The 20869-nt window shown below is 36.1% G+C and overlaps 1 protein-coding gene across 2 annotated transcripts in view; it reads right to left on the bottom strand.

Annotated features, from left to right (window-relative positions):
* The window catches only part of Cep85l (centrosomal protein 85 like), a 215618-nt gene that overhangs the window by 47821 nt on the left and 146928 nt on the right, over positions 1–20869 (bottom strand). For both annotated transcript variants that reach the window (XM_045159149.1, XM_045159150.1), the window contains 2 exons: positions 18436–18557; positions 10965–11082 (listed from right to left, as the gene is read on the bottom strand). In XM_045159149.1, the coding sequence (XP_045015084.1) occupies positions 10965–11082; positions 18436–18557 (240 nt within the window). The remainder of the gene's footprint in view (positions 1–10964; positions 11083–18435; positions 18558–20869) is intronic.

Below are 20869 nucleotides of genomic sequence, written 5' to 3'. Positions count from 1 at the left end.
TTACCTACAGACCCTGTTATTCCCTTACTGGACATTTACCCATGACCCTAAAAGCTCCATGCCTCACTTCAGAAATAGTTGCTCAACCATGTTTATAGCTGCTCAATTCATAATACCTAAGAACTGGAATCAACCCAGGTGCACATCATTAAATGAATGGATAACAAAGATGTGGTATATCTACACAATGGAATTCTACCCAGCAGAAAAAAAAATGACACATTGAAATTCGTAGAAAAATGGTTGAACTTGGAACAGATCTTCCTCAGTGAACTCACACAGTCAGAGAAAGACAATCGTCACATGGCCTCATTCATCTGCGGTCCTAACCTGGATCAGCCCATGTTGCTGACATACCTGATAGGCATCTGGAGGTCTGGACAGTTAGGAGAGTCTGGCTTGTGGGAAGGGGAAGGGTGGAGGGTGGGTCACAAAACTGAATCCAAATTGAACTTACCATAGAAACCTATATCCTGGATGATAGACTAAAAGGTTGAGTCCTCAACAGGACCTTAGGGGGAAACACCTGAATTGATGAAGCTGAACCTTAAATTTCTCCTGTTTCTCTCTTCTTTTTTCTTTCTTTTTCTTTGGCACTGGCCTATAACTCCCAGCATTAGGATGGGGTTAACACCCACAATGAGCTGTTGACTACAGAGACCTACAAAGTCTCCCAAAACAAGACAGACTTCTATCATAGCATTGGATTACCCACCAGAGGTTAATGGTAACACACTACTGCTAAAGAAACCATATGCTGTCAGCACAGAACATGGAGAAACCTGGCTGAAATCCAGAAGAGAGCCAGTCCCAGACAGCCCATCAAGTGCTGGAAGGTGCTACCTTTGACACTGGGGGAAAGTGGCCAAGATCTGCCCAAGCAACTGGAGGTCTAAGCTACTCAGAAGCAAACAAACTAATGTGAGGCTCACAGAAGTGCAATAGTGACACACTATTGGGTAACCAACTGCTCTTGGAATGGTTAACAGATCCACTCAGGGGAATATTTGGGAGTGGGAAACAAGTCAGAATCATATCCAGATTTATGATTTTGCTTTCCAATAACAAGCTCTCAGTAATCTTGGGGTATAAAAGCATCTACACCCATTATTTTTTTTTCTAAACTAGTAATGGTTATCCCATTTAACCAGTGCTGACTTCACCATCTGTTGGAGAATATGCTTCTCTTTTTTAAATGGAAGCAGGAGCTGAGGAGATAATCAACGTAATGCACTTCAGTCTGGCCTCAGCTGAAACCACAGAGGAATTAGGGAAATGAGCAAGAGTGCTGCTTTCTCAGTGAACCTGACATCAGCACAAGGGTGAAAGGAGGTAGACACTGAGGACACGTAACACCTACCAAATGAGAGATCCAGACACCCCTAAGTGCCCATCATTGAAGTAGATTTAAAACATACCCAACTTGACTCAGGGAATTTTGCAGAAGAAGTGGTAGAAAGATTGTTAGAGCCACAAGTTGGCAGATTATACACAGAGACATTGCCTCTCCCCCATATAAAACTGCTGCCCCCACAATGCACAACCCATAATCCCCCTGGGATGACCTGCATCCCCAATGAGGAGGGCCCCTTTGGCAAAGGGGCAGGGATGAGAGAAAGGATGGTACCAACATGTGTTATTTACATACTAAGTATGTCCATAACTAATACAAATAAATTTTAAAAATTCAGTTGGAGAAATGGCTTAGCGGTTAAGGCACTTTCCTGCTAAACCTAAATACCCAGGTTCAATTCCCTAGAACCCACACAAGCCAGATGTACAAGGTGGCATCAAGAGTTCATCTGCAGGGGCTTATACCCCTGGCATGCTCATTCTCTGTTTCTCTCTCATAAATAAATAAAGTATATAAATAAATAATAATAATAATTCTCTGTTTCTCTCTCATAAATAATAAATAAATAAATAAAGTATTTGAAAATATCCCAACAATCTTAAGTAAATTACAAATAATGTTCCTCAAGGTCCTAAGAAAAGATCAGTCCAGACTCACATGTAGTAGATGGCAATAATAATTGGAGCAGAAATTAATGAAACAGAAAGTAACCTAATTCTATGCACATACTGAACGACTTGGTTCTTTGAGAAAGAAAAAAGTAAACAAGATGGACAAACCCCTAGACAAATTAACAAAAACAAGGAGACCACAAATTAATAAATGTAAAGATTAAAGGAAGGATGTACAACTTATTATAATAAAATCCAAAGGATCATTAGGAAATATTTTGAAAACATACTTCATGAGAAAGGAAAATCCAGCAGACATGGACAGATTCTTAGACCTGCATGACCAACCACAATTACATCAGCTCAGTTGGTAAAGGGCTTGTTCAGCATACACAAAGCTCCTATTCAATTCCCAGTACTGCATAAACCAGGAATGGTGGTACAGAACTGTACTCAAAACACTCAGTAGAAGCAGGAGGATTGGAAGTTCAAAAATCATCTTTGGCTAAATAGTAAGTTTGAGACCAGATTCATATACATGAAATACTGTCTTAAAAGAAAAAAAAAAGGGTCATACATCATGTAAATGCACCCATTAAAAAGTAACCTGACTGAAGTAATAAGTTTCCTAACAAAGAAAAGCTCAAGACCAGAATCATTCACTTTTTAAAAGAAGAATTGATAACAGTGTTCTCCAAACTGCTTCATAAAACAGAGAGAGAAACAAACTGCAACCCTCATTCTACAAAGACAGTATTAATCTAATACCACAACCAGATAAAAATACAACAATATAAAAGCATTAAAAAACCACCCTATAGACCTATATCTTCTATGAACACCCCCAAAAATTCTTAGTAAAGAACTTGGAAGCCAAAGTGAAGAATACTGACAATATATCACAAGATGATTCTTTACCAGGGATGCAAGGATGGCTGAACATACTGCAAATTCAATAAATGTAATACATCAAATAAACTAAAGGACATAAATCATATATTATTCAATAAGTATAGAAAAGACCTGACAAAGTTCAACATCCCTTTCATAATAAAAGGTAACTAGGAATATATATATAATAAAGGATACATATGACATTATACCAAATGGGGAAAATCTGAAAATGTATCTGTTAGGTCAGGACAAAATGGAGTTACAGCAGGAGGGCAAAAGAGATAAGGAAGTGGGTCATCCACATTCCTTAAGAAATTTGGGAGGGAATTACCATGGGATATTTTTTTATAATCATGGAAAATGTTAATAAAAACTTAAAATTTAAAAAAAGAAAAAGAAATTACCCAGCCATTAAGGATGCCCCAGGTCTAGATTTACGGCCCCCCTATCTCTCACCAGGTCACTTCTGGTCTTACCCTATGGCTAATGTAAAGAACAGAGATTTACTGCCCCAATAAAGAAATTCCTTCCCTTCCTCACCTTCCCCCAACTGAAGAGCCTATCAAGCCCATTATCTGTAACCCCAAGCTGTCTGCTCTGCTCTTGAGAGTCAGACCTGGCAGCTCCTGTTTTATCTCCCAAATGAAAACTTTCATCTTTTCCTCCGAGTAGTCTTGTGGTCTTGATCACTCCTGAACCTTACATGTGGTACCCTGACTCAAATAGGAAGGCTTCTGATTGCCCTCCTAGACGGCCATACCTCCTTTTCTCACTGAGCTGCCGTTTGACCCTCTGAAGGCCTCGGACCATCTCTGATACAGTCTCTCATACCCACCACAATTCGGCCTCGCTCTTCTTCCCTTCTCCTCCCTCCTTCTTGGTAAGCGTCCCTCTATCTCAGGTTGGCCTGTCTCAGGTTTTACCCCTCCTTGTGGAAGCTGTGCCCTGCCAGGCTTCACACCTCAGCCACTAGGCCCCCAAGCCCAGGTCTCCAGAAAGATGCACTCTGGACACCTTGGGTCTCTCGCTCTCTGGTCTACCATACCCTACGGGGCACCTTTTGGTTCAGCTGCACCATCATGGGACACCGCCCCCCCCTTCTGAGCATTCATCTTCCACTGCCAGCTGCTTTCGCCAGGAGCATAGTGGCCCTCCTTGTCCACTAACAGGCTAAAAAGCCAACAGTTGCGACCTGTACGACCTCTGCCCATGTGGGAGATGCAGGCCCCATTCACCCTAATGGGCCAGGGGGGTCATACTGGTATCTGAGTAATCCCAGCTTCAGCTCTGGTTTATCTTTCTCTCACCCTTGTTTTGCTCCTTTCCTGTCTCCTCTTTTTCTGCAACTCTGCTTGGCCACAGCCATAAGCTGGACAATGAGTACAAATAGTCTGAAAATGATACTTTTGATTTCAAAATTCTCAGTTGATTTAAAAAACTTCTGCCGGGCTGGAGAGATGGCTTAGCGGTTAAGCACTTCCCTGTGAAGCTTAAGGACCCAGTTCAAGGCTTGATTTTCCAGGACCCACGTTAGCCAGATGCACAAGGGGGCGCTCCCATCTGGAGTTCGTTTGCAGTGGCTGGAGGCCCTGGCGTGCCCACTCTCCTCTCTCTCTCTCTGCCTCTTTCTCTGTCACTGTCAAATAAATAAATAAAAATAAACAAAAAAATTAAAAAAAATATACTTCTGCCAATATACAGGCAAATGGTCCAAAATACCCTATTTTCACTCTGAATGCCTGGCCTTCTGTCTGTTCTACCTGCTTTTCTTATCAGGTCCTTCTAGACCCTCCTCCATATTCGTTCTCACTCTCTGCTTTTGACCCTGACACCATAAAGGACCTCGCCCCAACAGTTCCTCTGGCTCCTCCAGCTCCCTCAGCCTCTCCTGACACCCTACCTGGTAATAAGGTTTGGTTTTAATCTCCAGAGTTATAAAAAATAAATAGAAATTTAAAATGGAAATGTATAACCTCTGAATAAAGGAATGAATGAATGTGTGAAAGGGAAATGGTTGTCTTAGAGTCTATATGAAAAGTGTACTTGAAATGAATGTGTGTATATGAATATATACGTGGCTCATAGCCCTAAGGTTGCACAATGATTTCTGTTGTGAGCAATGCCGTTTCATTGTTGGATGTTTTCCACCAAGCCCACTGTACTACACAGCACAATCAACTGTTACTGTTGCATGTCCCCAAGAAGGAACACTAAAAGTAATTAAGGAAATAGAAAAATGCAAGATTCTCCTACTCTTAAAGAGTTGTAAAATGGGGCTGGAGAGATGGCTTAGCGGTTAAGTGCTTGCCTGTGAAGCCTAAGGACCCCAGTTCGAGGCTCGGTTCCCCAGGTCCCACGTTAGCCAGATGCACAAGGGGGCGCACGCGTCTGGAGTTCGTTTGCAGAGGTTGGAAGCTCTGGCGCGCCCATTCTCTCTCTCTCCCTCTATCTGTCTTTCTCTCTGTGTCTGTCACTCTCAAATAAATAAATAAAAAATTTAAAAAAAAAAGAGTTGTAAAATGGTAGGATTGGAAAGCAGCCTATAGCCCTGAGGGAACTGTCCCTGGAATTTAGGGGGGGAAAAAAAACCCGGCACTTTCTGGGGCTGGAGAGATGGCTTAGTGGTTAAGACATTTGCCTGCGAAGCCAAAGGACCCAGGTTTGATTCTCCAGGATGCACACATAAGCCAGATGCACAAGGGGCACATGCATCTGGAGTTCATTTGCAGTGGCTACAGGCCCTTGTGTGCCCATTCTATGTCTCTTCTCTCTAGCTCTCTGCTTGCAAATAAATTAAAAATTAATTAAAAAGCTTATTTATTAAAAAAAAAATGGCACTTTCTTAGCTTCCCTGCCTTGGAGAGCCAGGAAACTGCAAGCACAGGGAATCTCGGGATCCTGGCCCCAGCATGATGATGAATGAATGCCAAGTTGCTATGGGGACTTCTGCCAAGTCACTATGGGAACTTCTTGTAAGAAAATTTTAACTATTTTATGCTTATAAAAAATCTAAACTATGAACAGGCAATAGCCTCAAGATTTTAAAGTATTTGATACTAAATTTGTAAAAAAAAAAAAAAATCCTAAAATTTCTATTATTTAAATCTGCTTTCATGTTAAAAAAAAACATGTTTCAGAAAGTTATATAAAAAAACAAAGTTCCAAAATCTATATGTTTATTCTGAGTAAATAGCGTAAATCAAATCTGATCTACTATTCCTTTAAAAGAGTTATTTCAAAAGGACTTTTGAGAAAAAAATGGCTATATTAAAAGCATTATGGTAAGAACAATAAAAGTTTTTGTTGGTAGTTATGAGATGAACTGATAAAAAAGATAAACTGGAGAGAAAACTTTGTATGTTGGATGTTAAATGTTTGATGAAAAAAGATTGTTACAGAGTGGTTATATGGGTTGTAAGGTAAAAGTATATAGATGAAGGTATGAGTAAAGTATGTAGATGAAGATATGAGTTAAACTTACTGTAAAGTACTATGAGCCTAGGGCTTGCATCAGACTAACAAAATATGGCCCTGGCTGGTAAGCAGGTTGCTATGGTATTCATGTTGTAAACTTAATTTTAACTTATTGATGTTAATCTGGTCATAATATTGGTCATGAAAGACTGAACTTAGAGCACCCAATCAAGTTAACTAGGTTCCTCCATTTGTCAACCTTTTAACTAAATCTATAATTTAGGTTAAAACTGACTCACTAATATTTCTTTCCTAAGGTTATTACATCTAAAACCCTGACTCAAAAAAAAAAATCTCATAGAGGAACTATTTTGTCTTTTTTTTCCCTATTTTATAAGGTTAGTAGACCACATTTGAAACATTAAACAGTATTAATCTGTCACATACTTAAAAAACTATTTCATGGTGAACAGTTAAAAAAAATCGAAACAAAGTTATATTGCAATTTAAGATGTAATTACTCAATTCCTCCAACAATCAGTCTAAATGCATTAACTTTAATTTACATCATTACTGAACAAGTTTACCAAAGCACCACTGACAGAATTATAAAGTTGGTTAAAGTTTTAATAGTTATAGATTGTGTTATAAAATTTTGTGTATGTCTGGAATTAAAAATAATTCTATAAAATTTATTTGGAAGAGATGAAAAATACTTCTTTTTAAAATTTTTTTAAATTTATTTTATATTTGAGAGCAACAGACAAAGAAAGAAAGAGGCAGATAGAGAGAGAGAATGGGCGTGCCAGGGCCTCCAGCCACTGCAAACGAACTCCAGATGCGTGCACCCCTTGTGCATCTGGCTAATGTGGGTCCTGGGGAGTTGAGCCTCGAACCGGGGTCCTTAGGCTTCACAGGCAAGTGCTTAACCACTAAGCCATCTCTCCAGCCCGAAAAATACTTCTTTTTGACTCAGCAACTAAAGGTGCTTATTTGCAAAGCCAGATATGCACAGTGGAACATAAATTTGAAAATTGTTTTGGAAATCGTTTGCAGTGACAAGTGGCCCTGGCATGCTCATTCCCTCCTCTCTTTTTCATGAGACTTTTCTCCTTTTGTATTAGATCATGGCAGTTTAATCCAGTTCCTCTATTCTCTGGGAATGTTAAATATAACTAAAGTAATTTCAAAAACTGACTTATAGATTGGATAGACATCTTATTTAGCTTTTAAAAAAGCTAAATCTCCTCATAAACATATATATTATATAAAGGTATTCTACCTCTGATGAACTTTAAAAACTTATAAAATTTTTCATGTCTTCATATTTAAGCCAAAAATGTTACTACAAAATATAGATTTTTTTGTTTATTTTAAATTCTGTCAGCAGATCTTTTTTTTTTTTTTTTGGTTTTCTGAGGTAGGGTCTCCCTCTAGCTCAGGCTGACCTGGAATTCACTATGTAGTCTCAGGATATCCTTGAACTCATAGTGATCCTCCTACCTCTGCCTCTGAGTGCTGGGATTAAAGGTGTGCACCATCACACCCAGCTTAAGATCTTTTGTTCACAGTTTACTCTCCGTAGCCTCATGTGCCTTAAATATGTGAACTCTACTTTTTGTTAATATCAGACTTTCCCAAGTATCAGAATACTGTAATTTGGTTTATACAAAGTCCATGATGTTTAGCTATCAATAAGCATGAATCATCATGCCTGACTAAAATTCTATTTTTTTTTGTTGTTGTTCTAAAACTCTGTGATTTTAAGATGGTTCTTGTTGCTTGACTAAAACTCTATAATTTTAACATGGTTCTTGTCTTGTTCAAGCTGATTTTGCTAGATGATTATCACTGAAGTTATAATGTAAGTCTTATAAAAAGTGATTTATTGTCATTTTTGTTCTTAGAAAAACTAAAAATAAGTTCCCCATGTCTTTGAAAAATCTACTGTATACAATGTTAATATAGTTTGTCTAAGCTTCATGTAAGAGTTGTAAATATTTCTTTAATTTGGCCTTAAAATTGTTCAATGGTAAAAGTTACTTTTTAAAAAATTACTTTGTGTCTGTCATACTGTCTAATGCAGTCTTGCTTAACTCAGCAATGACAAACTTTTAGTTTACTCTTGAGCTATTTATAATCAGTCTCAGTCAAGGTTTCATTAACAGGAGGCTGGGATGTTAGGTCAGGACAAAATGGAGTTACAAGAGGATGACAGAGATAGTGGGTCATCCATATTCCTCAAGAAATTGCCCAGCCATTAATTATGCCCCCGGTTTAGATTTACTGCCCCTCTATCTCTCAGCAGGTCACTTCTGGTCTTACCCTATGGAAAATGTACAGCACAGAAGATTTACTACTCCAACAAAGAAATTCCTTCCCTTCCTCACCTTCTCCCAACTGAAGAGCCTATTAAGCCCACAATCTCTAACCCCAAGCTGACTGTTCCACTCTTGAGAGTCAGTCTTGGCAGCTTGTGTTTTTCCATGGTCTTGGTCACTCCTGAACCTTACAATATCTTCTATAATGCAGTGCTTCTTGTTATAGCTAAAGCAATAAGGCAAGTGAAAGAAACAAAAGGGTGTGCAAATGGAAAAGAAATATATCAAATTATCCCGATGACATGATTCTAAATACTCTACAAAAGAAAAATCTTATATCTAATAGGTACTTTCAGAAAAATAGTAAGCTACAAAATCAACACACAGAAATCAGTCCTTTCCTATACATAAAAAAATAAACTTGCTGAAAAAGAGATTTTTTTAAAGTCCCATTTAAATAGAAACAACAACAAAAAAAGACAGGGAGAGAGAAATTAACCTTTCAAAGGGGGCATGTACACTGAAAAGTTTAAAACACACTGAAGAAATTAAGAAGTAATTTGAATACTGGAAGCCATACCATAGTAGTTTGGCAAATTGTGATGCTAGAGTAGTGCAAGTGATCTACAGATTTAATGCAATCTCCACCAAAATTCCAGTAACACTCATCACAAAACTGTAACAAAAACAAAAATATACCAAACACTCTAAATAATCAAAGTAATCCTAAGCAGCAAGAGTAATGGTGATGGAATTACTAAACTGGTCTCAAATGATACTACAGTCATAGTAACAAAAACAGCATGGTACTGGCACAAAACAAGCATGCAGGTCAGTGAAATAGAGGACCCAAAAATAAATACACACATTTATAGCCTCCCAATTTTTGACAAAAGTGCCAAAAATATACACTGAAGAAAAGATAGCCTCTTCAGCAAATGGTGGTAAGAGAACCTGATATCCATATGCAGAAAAATGAAACTAGACCTTTATCCTTTACACCCTAAACAAAAAATCAATTCCAAATAGATCCAAGACCTGTAACTTTTTAAAATTTGCCAGAGAAAAACATGTAGAAAACTTCCCTAAGCAACTAAGTACTTTGGTAAAAGGACTCTAATAGCCCAGGAAATAATTTAAGAATTGACAAATTAGATGGCACAAAATTAAAATGTTTTTAGGGAAACAAAGGAAACAATCAACAATGTGAAGAGACAGCTAATATAATAGCAGGAAGCCTTTGGCAACAATGTATCTCACAGTTGTTTATCATCTAGAATCTAAAAAGAACTCAGAAAGTTCCAACACCATCCTCCCCACCTTCTTATCAATAAATGGGCAAAAGAACAGTTTTCAAAAGAAGACACACAAATGGCCACTGAATATCTGAGGAAATGTTCAACATCTTTAGGCATCAGGGAAATGCAAATTAAAACTTCACTGGAATTTTATCTCACTGAAATCATTTGGCTAACATGAAGGAGACAAATACTGGTAAAGATATAGGGAAAGAGAAACCATTAAACACACTGGAGGGAATATAAACTGGTACCAGCCTTTATAGAAATTAATAGTGAGGTTCTGCACACACAAAAAACCTAGAAACAGAACTAACATATGACCCAGCTATACCACTTCTAGGTATATACTTGAAAGATTGTAAGTCATTATACCACAGAGATACTTGCACATTCATGTTTATTGCTGCACTAGTTACAATAGTAAAACTATGAAGTCAGTCGATCAACAGATGAACAAGCAAAATGTGGCATATATGGAATTTTAGTCAGCTTTAAAGAAAAATAAGACTGTCATTTGCAGGAAAAGAATGGACAGAGACTATTATGTTAAGCACAGAAACCTCATTTCTAGTAACTTATAAAAATACTTGTACATGAGGAAACAATATTTACTTCTCACAGCTTTCTTTAAAAATAGCCTCAAATAGCAAATAACTTAAATTCGGATCAGTCCAAGATGTGTTAAATGAATTTTCTCTATAAAATGGAAAACCATATTGTTATAAAAGCAAGTAAAAGGAAAGTGACTTATGTAATTATATGGAAATAATTATTGTACATTAGATAATTTTGTACTAGGTAAAGAGTAATACAAGGTACCAAACAATGTATATATCCTTACTGTTTGTAAATTAATAGGGATAAAGTGATTTTTTATTTGTTTATCATAGACATCAACTTTGGAAGAATACACTAGAAACTGTAGCTCATATATGTGTGTGAAAAAGGAATGTGAGCTGAACAGAGAGAAGATAGCAGTTGGACATCTTTACTACACATATAAGAATGAACTATGAAAATACATTATTTACAAAACAACTTCACATTACAAAATGTTATATGGTATTACCTGTAAACTAGTCATGTAAGAGTCTTCACAATTTACATACTGTCCTAGCATGGCATGCTGTGCTCGTAATTCATTATCCCTTATCTTCTCATGCAGGTGGGTAATTTGTTGCTTTTGCCTAAAAAACATAAATTGAAGTCACATTGTAATTAATACACGTTTTTAATTTTTTTTAAAGGTAGGGTTTCACTTAATCCCAGGTTAACCCGGAATTATTAAGAGAAAGTTTAGGATTATAACAATTTTATATAAATGCTTAAAAGTGTTGGCTATTTTAGAAAATCAAAACACCATAAGATATGTAGAATTAGAGTAAATTTAATTAGACTGTAGAGTATTTGATATCAAAGACAGTAGTATTCTGCAGAATATACTTCTTAGATTCCAACAGTCATTGCTTTCTTCTTTAGCAAAACATAAGAAATATTAGCACCTCAGTTTGGAATACTGTTACATTAATACCTTTTTTGTTTTGTTTTGTTTTGTGGTTTTTCAATGTAGGTTCACACGCTAGCCCAGCCTGACCTGGAATTCACTATGTAATCTCAGGGTGGCCCTGAACTCACAACAATCTTCCTACCTCTTCATCCTGAGTGCTGGGATTAAAAGCATGTGCCACTACACCAGGCCTTAATACTTCTTATTCATTCAAAATCTCAATATTTAACATCATTAAAGGTTATTGAGGGCCTCACTGTCAAGACAGAATTTTGTATAAATTCTAGTGCATGACCTATCACCAAAGAGTAACAAGTCACTCAGGAACAGATCTGTATCTTTGCATAGCTATGATATTTCATTTGGAGATGTAGCTTCACGTTGCAATAAAATATACTGAAGAGCAAATGATTCTTCGGCAGTTCACATATGGATATATTTTGACATAATTTAAAACAGTCACTCAACCAATGGGATCACATGAAGCTGCAGAGTTTCTTTACAGACAAGCATACAATAAGCAAAGCCAATAGACTAACCACAGAATGGGAGAAAATATTTGCTGATTATCAAACTGACAAGAGACCTAATCTCTAGAATCTACAAAGAACTCAAAAACCTAAACCATAAAAAGTCAAACAACCCACTCATAAAAAGGGGCAAAGAGCTGGACAGGCAGTTCACAGAGGAAGAAATACAAATGGCAAACACACACTTAAAAAAATTGTTCATCATCCCTAATCATCAGAGAAACACAAATTAAAACAATTATGAGATTCCACCTTACCCCAATAAGGACAGCAAATATCAAAAAATCAAATGAAAATAAATGCTGGCGAGGAGGTGGAGAAGTAGGAACCTTTAGGGGTAGATGCCCAGTAGAGGAATAGCTGGGTCATGTGGTGGCTCTATTTTCATTTTGTTTTTCAGGAATCTTCATACCAATATCCACAGAGGTTGTATAAGTTTGTGCTCCTACCAGCAGTGAATTAGGTTTCCTCTTTCCCCACATTCTCACCAACATTTATTGTTTTTTAATTTTTTTTTAAATGATTGCCATTGATTCTGGAATAAGGTAGAATCTCATAGTTGTTTTCATTTGCATTTCACTGATGGTTAAGGATGTTGAACATTTTCTTAAGTGAATTTTAGCTCTCTGCATTTCTTCCTTCCTCTATTCAGTTCCCTTGTCCCCTTTCCTTTTCTGGAATTTTTGTTTGTTTATTTGTTTGTTTTGTTTTCCAAGACAGGGTCTCACTCTGGTTCAGGCTGACCTGGAATTTGGAATTCACTATGTAGTCTCCGGGTGGCCTTGAACTTGTGGCCATCCTCCTACCTCTGCCTCCCGAGTGCTGGGATTAAAGGCGTGTGCCACCATGCCCAGCTTGGATTGTTTTTTATTGCTTAGTTATTAGTTCTTTGTAGATTCTACACATTAAGCCTCTATCAGCAGTATTGCTAGTGAAGATGGTCTACCATTCTTTGGATAGTCTGTTGGCCTCTGTTTATGGTATGTTTGTACAAAAGCTTTTTAGCTTCATGAGATCTGATTATTTGTGTGATTGTTTAATTTCTTGGGCTACTAGAGTATTGTTCAGGAAGTCTTTCCCCACTCTTATATCATAGAGAGTTTCCCTTACTTCTTCTTCCAGTCATTTAAGAGTTTTGGGTCTTATATTGAGATCTTTAATCCATGTGAAGTTGATTTTGTGCAAAGTGCAAGGAAGGTGTCTAGTTTCATTTTTCTACAAGTGGTTATCCTATTTCTCCAGCACCATTTGTTGAAGATGCTATCTTTTCTTCAGTTCATGTTGTTGGCTTCTTTGTCAGAGATCAGTAGCTGTATTAGGTTGAACTAGGGGTTGGGTCTTGAATTCTGTTCCATTGATCGATACATATTTATACCAGTACCATGCTGTTTTTACTACTATAGCTTTGGAGAATAACTCTAAATAGAGTATGGTGATACCTCCAGAGGTCTTTCTTTAACTGAGGGTAGTTTTTGGATACCAGAGACCTTCTTCTATTCCATATGAATTTTGAGATTTTTTTCTACCTCTGTAAAGAATGATGCTGGTTTTTTTTTTATTGGTATTATGTTGAATCTATATATTGTATTTGGTAGAATTGATATTTTTACAATATTTATTCTACCTATCCAGGAGCATGGTGGGTATTTCCATCTTCTTCTGTCCTCCACAAGTTCTTTCTTCAGTGCTTTTACGTTTTCATTATATAGGCCTTTCACTTCCTTGGTTAGAGTTATTCCAAAATATTTGATTATTTTTGTGACTACTGAAAGCAGAACAGCATTACTGATTTCTTTCTTCATGTATTTGTCTTTGGTGTATAGGAAGACTATTGAATGTTCTGTGTAGAATTCATATTCTGTCACTTTGCTGAAGGAATTTATCACCTTTAGAAGTTTTATGGTAGAGGTTTTCTGGTCACTTATGTATAGGATCATGTCATCTAAAAATAGGGCTAGTCTGACTTAAAAAAATAATACCCAACATATAATGTTTAGCAGAATATTTAAAAAGTAGTATCAACAATACCTTTTCCCAAAGTAGGAAACACCTTTACTCTGGTCACTCCATCTGGATGCAAAACCCTGCCAATGCTATCTTTGTGTAATCTTCTACACGTACTAATATTTTAAAGACTATATTTATAAACATATGTCCCCCTAAAAATAAATGTTACATATTTTGTTTGAAATTTAGGCACTATATACGTTACATAAATTTGTATATATAAATAGTTTTATTTTCAAATGCTCTTTATGTTGCTTATAGTAAGAAAATCTTAATATTTTCTTTTTATTTTTCTATATAGTTATATAATACATTGATTATAAAAATTATAACCAACATAAAACAATTCCAAAACTTATTTAAAAAACTGAGTGGCATACTATGGTGGTTTGAATATATGGCCTCATATACTCATGATGAGCTTTGTAAACTTCGGTATCCAGCATCCTGGCTGAAGGAAGTATTACTGAATCTTGAGTCCCACCCTAAGGTATGTGGAAAGTCAGTTTGAGCTTTGCTTGGTGCTTGCAGTGAATGGTTTTATGGGCTATTCTGGTGAGGGTTTAAAAATGCTAAATGCAGATATACTTATGAACTGTTAAGACTTATCTTACAAGCTTTCAAAGGGGAAGTAGAGAACCTTGTCAGAACTTGGGTATTAATGGATAGGCTGGTTGCATTCTGCAAGCCCTGAAAATTTGAGCAAAGTTAAATTTTAAAATGTACTGGTATGCTTGGTGGAAGATACAGAAAGATATTATACACACACACACACATATATATACACACAAACATATATACACACACACACATATACATACACACACATATACATACGTATACATATCACAGAAAAAAATTGAAGTAAGTTTAATATTAAGGCATAGAGACTGGTTTTAGGTTACTGAAGCTGCAGTTATTAACAGATTACCACCATTAAGCATGGGAAAACTGCTTTACATTGGGATAATGGAAAAGATGCCTGAGGGTGAAATTCACCCAGGAAAGGCTCAATGAGTACAAATACAGATTTTTTTTTGAAATGAGACTTCTACAAAAGTATGCTATTCTTCATTTATCTCCCTCCCTGAATTTATGATTAAGCTATGCTGCTCACCTGGTATTGGTTTTGCAAGTAGTAAAAATGCAGGAAAGTAGGCCATGAAGTGCAAATTATTCCAGTAATGTGAAGCAAGGATAGGCCCCTGTATGGAGGCCCAGTAAAGCCACTGTATGAAGAAGAATCAGCTCCTGTCACAGCTGAGATGCAACAATGGGAAGCAGAGATAAATCCCTGTAGATGAGGCAAAATAGGCCATTGTATGGAGTTGTGAAGATGGACCGTGTCCTGCAGTGTAGATCTGAAGATGATTTGGATGTAGCAGGACTATGAAACATGGACAGCTGGTGGCCCAGAACAAAATGTTTTTCCAGTCTGTCCCAGCTGGAGGGGCTAAATTGGAATCCAGAGATTTTGTCACTGGTTATGGATGTTGAACTTTGAACTGCAGATGTGTGATGTTTACCTGTTAGCAACTGATTTGTGTTAGTCCATTCTCTCCTTGTTATGCTTTATTACAATAGAAATGTTTAGTATGTGCCATTATGTGTTGGAATATATGTAAATTGTGTTTTAATTTTACAGAGTTCATAGTTCAGAGACAGCATTAAATCTGAGAAGAGACTTGGGACTATGAACACTGTTAGTTGATATAGACTATGGGGCCTTTAATGTTGGACTGAGTGCAATTTACATTGTGGGATTATCATGAGTCTATTGGGGCTGGGATGAAATATGAAAGTTTGAATGTATGAACCCATAGACTAACCTTGACTCACACTGAGGAGGTATCACTGAGGCCGGATCTTGCAGTCTAGCCCTAAGGTGTGTGGCAAGCCAGTTTGAGCTCTGACTGTTGGTATTTGCTGGCATGTTAGTGACATCTTTCTGTTTGGATCTATGGAACTGAGCAAGCTTCTTCCACCATTGATGATGTTCCCTTGGAATTTGTAAGCCTGAAATAAACCCTTTCCTCCTATAAGCTGCTTTTGGTTGGATGTTTGTCCAACAATGTAAAGCTGACTGCAACACATAATGTTTACAAGTATGTTTATACTCCTTATATTAATGCCCCTTTACAATGTGATTTTGTTGTTTCTACTGTCCACGTGAATCTACTGGACCTGTGACCAACACAATTTATTGGAAGTGATATGGGACCAGCTCTGAGCCCATGTTTCAAAAGACCTTATATACTTCATTTTCTCTTAGAACTATTCCCAGTTAGCACATGAATAAATCCATGCTAGCCTGCTGAAAACAGAAGATTCTATGAAGTGAAAGCAGGCCATTCAACTAAGGCCATTCTAGAAAAACAGGCCACGGGTGCCAAATGTTCACAAATGAGCCTAGTTATTTAACTGGCCAACTAAGTAAATGGTATCATTTTAATTATTGCTATTCTCTTCTCAAACAGACACAACTGAAAATATTTTTAATAAAGTATGTCAATAATTATCTACATTTCTTATTGACATACCTAATATAATGGTATTCAAAAACAATATAAAAGCTAAACAATTCCCAGTGTTCAATGGAGGAACAAATCCATATTAATATTTTGAATTTTAAAAAGAATATTAATTTCAGATATGTACGGTAAGGTATTATACACGTTTACATAACTGTACTATAATTATTCTATGTAAGATTCATGTGTACTATAAGAATTAATAATTTTATTTAATTTTTTTGAGACTGCATCTTGTAGTACATTCCTGGCTGACCTGGAATTTCCTATGTAGTCAAAAGTTGGCTGTAATCATGGGATCCTTCTGCCTTAACCTCCAGACTACTAAAACTACAGGCATGCACCACCAAGCCTGGACAGCTAATAGTTTTATATGTGAGTGAATATATGTAAGTGTGCATTTGTGTACTTTTGAAAAAATATTTTGTTTTTATTTATTTATTTGTTTGACAGAGAAAGAGGGAGAGAAGAGAGAGAGAGACAGAGGGCATGCCAGGGCCTCCATCCACTGCATATGAACTCCAGACACATGCACCCCCTTGTGCATCTGGCTAATGTGGGTCCTGGGGAATCAAACCTGGGTCCTTTGGCTTTACAGACAAACACCTTAACCATTAAGCCATCCCTCCAGCCCCATTTGTATACATTTGTGGGTAAGAGTATGTGCATCATGCCACTGTGTGTATGTGGACATCAGAGGACAACTGGGTCTTCACCATTCCAAATAATTTTGAGATTGGCCTTCTCTCTCTTACTGTTCTTTTGCTGGGCTCACCAAGAGCTTCTAGGAAATTCTGTTTCTCTGCTTCCCATCACCCCATTAGTGTGACAGGATCACCAAAGCCTACCATGGCTTCCAGACTGTTATGATGGTTTGGAAAATCAAACAAAGGTACCCCTGCTTCACTGGCACACTTCATCCACTCAGCTATTTTCCCTAGTCTTTAACTAACACTTTTAATTTTCATTTATTTACTGAATATAGAAATATCAAGTTTTAAGCATTCACAATATCTTAGGATAAGTTCAAAATGCTGGAACACAGTGTAGAACAAGATACCAGATGTCTGTGGTCTATTACAGTAGATCTTGTTTCATATTTCTAAATTTCAATACAAACCTTCTAAATTCCAACTATTAATGAATTCTGAATCAGTTTTTAAGATGAAGATGTCTACTACCTTAATACATGATTACACACAAAAATAATTAGCACTAAGAAAAAAAATCCTCAAATCTTTTCCTAAGTGCTATATCAAAAAACATTTAATTTTCCTACAAGTTTGTGTGTGTGTGTGCTTTATATATATAAATATATAAAATATATAATATATAAGTATATATTTTATATATACTTATAGATATATATAATATGCTTTAAAAACAATGTGACAGAAATATTATAATATACTGCTTAGATACATCAGAGGGCTATTTATCATCTTATTAAATTTCTTCATAATAGCTTTGCTACTAAAATATTTAAAGTTTTTGAAATATCCTCCTAAAACTTCTATAATTTTTAATCTAAGTTACCTAAATTTAAACATTGATCATGTTCATAATTTGTGTGGTTGCAGGGCTTTATATTAATTAAAAGAAATCATGACTTTAAAGTAGCTCTCTAAATTTGACAATCTCAAATACATACACATGCTGTTGCAAATCTTGACAGTTCATTAGTACTGCAGCTAACAGACTACATGTATGGAAAAGATGGAGAGGGCCTTCCAAATAATGAGTTCCACTGAAGTGTATGAAGAGCCTGACAGAAACCAGAGAGACAAACCCACCCTTAGTTCTCATAGTTCTTCAAAGGAAAGCAGTTGGTGAGGAACAGATGTATTTGTAAATTTTAGTTCTCAAATTCAAAGCAGTGGATGCAAATGTATTTGATTCATTAATCTATATTTCTAAATGCCTAAAATACTGAGCAATTTGTAAAATCTTTTTTTTAAGACTCACCTATCAATTACAATTTCTTTTTGCCTTAGAAGTCCTTCTTTTATTTTCAGCACTGATTCCCACTTATTGAAATCTTGAAAACCAGAGGGTGAATAACTTTGACGAGATGATCCAGTAAAAACCTGCACAAATAAGTTTACATTGTTAGTATGCTATAGTTGTCGAAAGGGAATACTTACATGTCATCTATTATTTCCCCAGTGGTTTCATCAAAAAAGGGAACTTGCTCTTTAATTTTAAAAACCACTTAATATATTATTTGTTAATTCTGCATCGCAAAGAACTTTAAGCAAGCTCCAAAGTAAATAAGTAAGCTTAATGAAGAATTGTTGATAAAATATCTGGTAAGTGATAACACTACACAGAATAATATATGTATAAATTGTATAAGCAGAAGCTTTATGAAATTTAAAAAAACCTGATCATTCTGGAACACAATAAAGGAATGTACTACACCTCAAAAATAAAAGCACTAACAGAATTCCCACAGTGAAATAAATGTAGTCTTGGTAGAATCCAGACTGTAAGCAGACATGCATATTTAATTACATTAAAATTTCAAAATCACAAATATTTTCACAAATATGTATATTTTCACATATACATAATTATTATTCTGGTAATCTGGATGACTACTTCTCTCCACTATAAATTATGTAATGTAGAAAAGATATCACTTAAGGAAATTTTTAGATAATTAAAACACATTAGCAACAATAAAATCAACACATGTTACAAATGAGGTCATTAGGGTGACCTTTAATCTAATATGGCAAAAAACACATAAAAAAAGGAAAATTTAGTTCTATGCACAGAAAGACTGTGTGAAGAGACAAAGAAAGAAAGCATATTAGATAAAAGCACAAAGTGATGGTGATTGATTATAAACTAAGGAATATAAAGACTGCTAGTAAAACACCAGTGTTTAGGACAGAAGCCTTCAGAAGTAATCAATTCTAACACACTGATTTCCAATTTCTACCTGCCAGAACCGTGAGACAGTATTTGTAACTTAAGCCACCCTCTGTGTGTCACTTTACATGGATGCTCTAGGAACTTATCTCAAGAGTAAATCAGTTACAAGTGCAAGCTCCTTTGTAAGTGTATGATACTGTGTAAACACCACAAAGAAACTTTAGAATTCAAATGTAAGGTGGTATTATTATTATTATTATTATTATTATTATTATTATTTTCTTTCCAGTGCTGAGGACTGAATCCAGGGCTTTGTGCTTACTAGCAAGTGCTCATCCACTGAGCTAAATCCCTAACCCCTACAGCATTATTTTTTAAAATATTTTATTTATTTATTTGAGAGAGGGTAAGAGGCAGAGGAAAAAGAGAGAGAGAGAGAGAGAGAATGAATGAATATGGGCACACCGGGGCTTCCAGACACTGCAAACAAACTCCAGATGCCTGCACCACACCTTGAGCATCTGGCTTATGTGGGTACTAGGGAATCAAACCGAGGACCTTTGGCTTTGCAGGCAAGCACCTAAACCACTAAACATCTCTCTGGCCTCTATAGCATTATTTTTAACCTCTGCTTTCCAAAGATGCTTCTACTGATAGAACCTACTGCTAATTAAGCCACTAATGGTGTGACACCAATAAGTATTGCCAAGTAATGTTAGGGAGGTATGTGTTTCACACAGAAGATAAATATGATAAGATGAACAGAACAGGAAATAAACTATGAAATCAGTTTTCTAAGGAGAGCACCATCTATTACTGAGCTACTTGTCTTAACAAAGAAACCACTCTTCAAAAGTCACTGGCTAACAGTTTTCCCCTGGCTAGCAATTCCCTTAAGGAGAAGTCTTTGCTTGATATCTTTTGCTTTGTTTCATTTCTAGCACTTGTTGCCATCAAGAAAAAGTAAGTAAGAAGGAGCAAAAAGGTCTGCATGAAAAAGGCAGTTGATAACAAACACTACTTGTTTTCACAGTACTTGAACGTTGTCAAGGTGGGTTGCCAAAACACCTGCAGAATACTTTTACGATACACATAAAACATGGGGTTTTATTAAGATTTAGATCCAAAGCATGTGACCAAGAACTGCTACAAATGTAGTCCAAAACAAAATTATAAAATTACTTAAAACTTTGAGATTTATAATGTATTTTTGTTGTACTCATTTGTGTGATTCTTGAGCAAGAACTCTGTAGAAGACATACCCTCATTTGTGTAACAATGTCAAAAGTTTAGACATGCCTGACCCTAAACCCTTTAGAAACAAAATAAATACAAAAGAGCTATGAAACTAAGCACAGATGAATAAAGAAAATGTATGCTTTTCCCTACAATTAAAAGAATATTACACAAAGAACAACTAAAATTAGTAGGAGTCTTCACTAAACCTTAATACTGATACACGAAAATAATTTTTCAGGAAAGGAAAACAAAGCCTTATACACAAATATATCATTGGAAT

This window comes from Jaculus jaculus, chromosome 9, assembly GCF_020740685.1.
Source record: "Jaculus jaculus isolate mJacJac1 chromosome 9, mJacJac1.mat.Y.cur, whole genome shotgun sequence".
Taxonomy (NCBI): domain Eukaryota; kingdom Metazoa; phylum Chordata; class Mammalia; order Rodentia; family Dipodidae; genus Jaculus; species Jaculus jaculus.
This window is presented reverse-complemented; position numbering and strand designations above follow the sequence as displayed.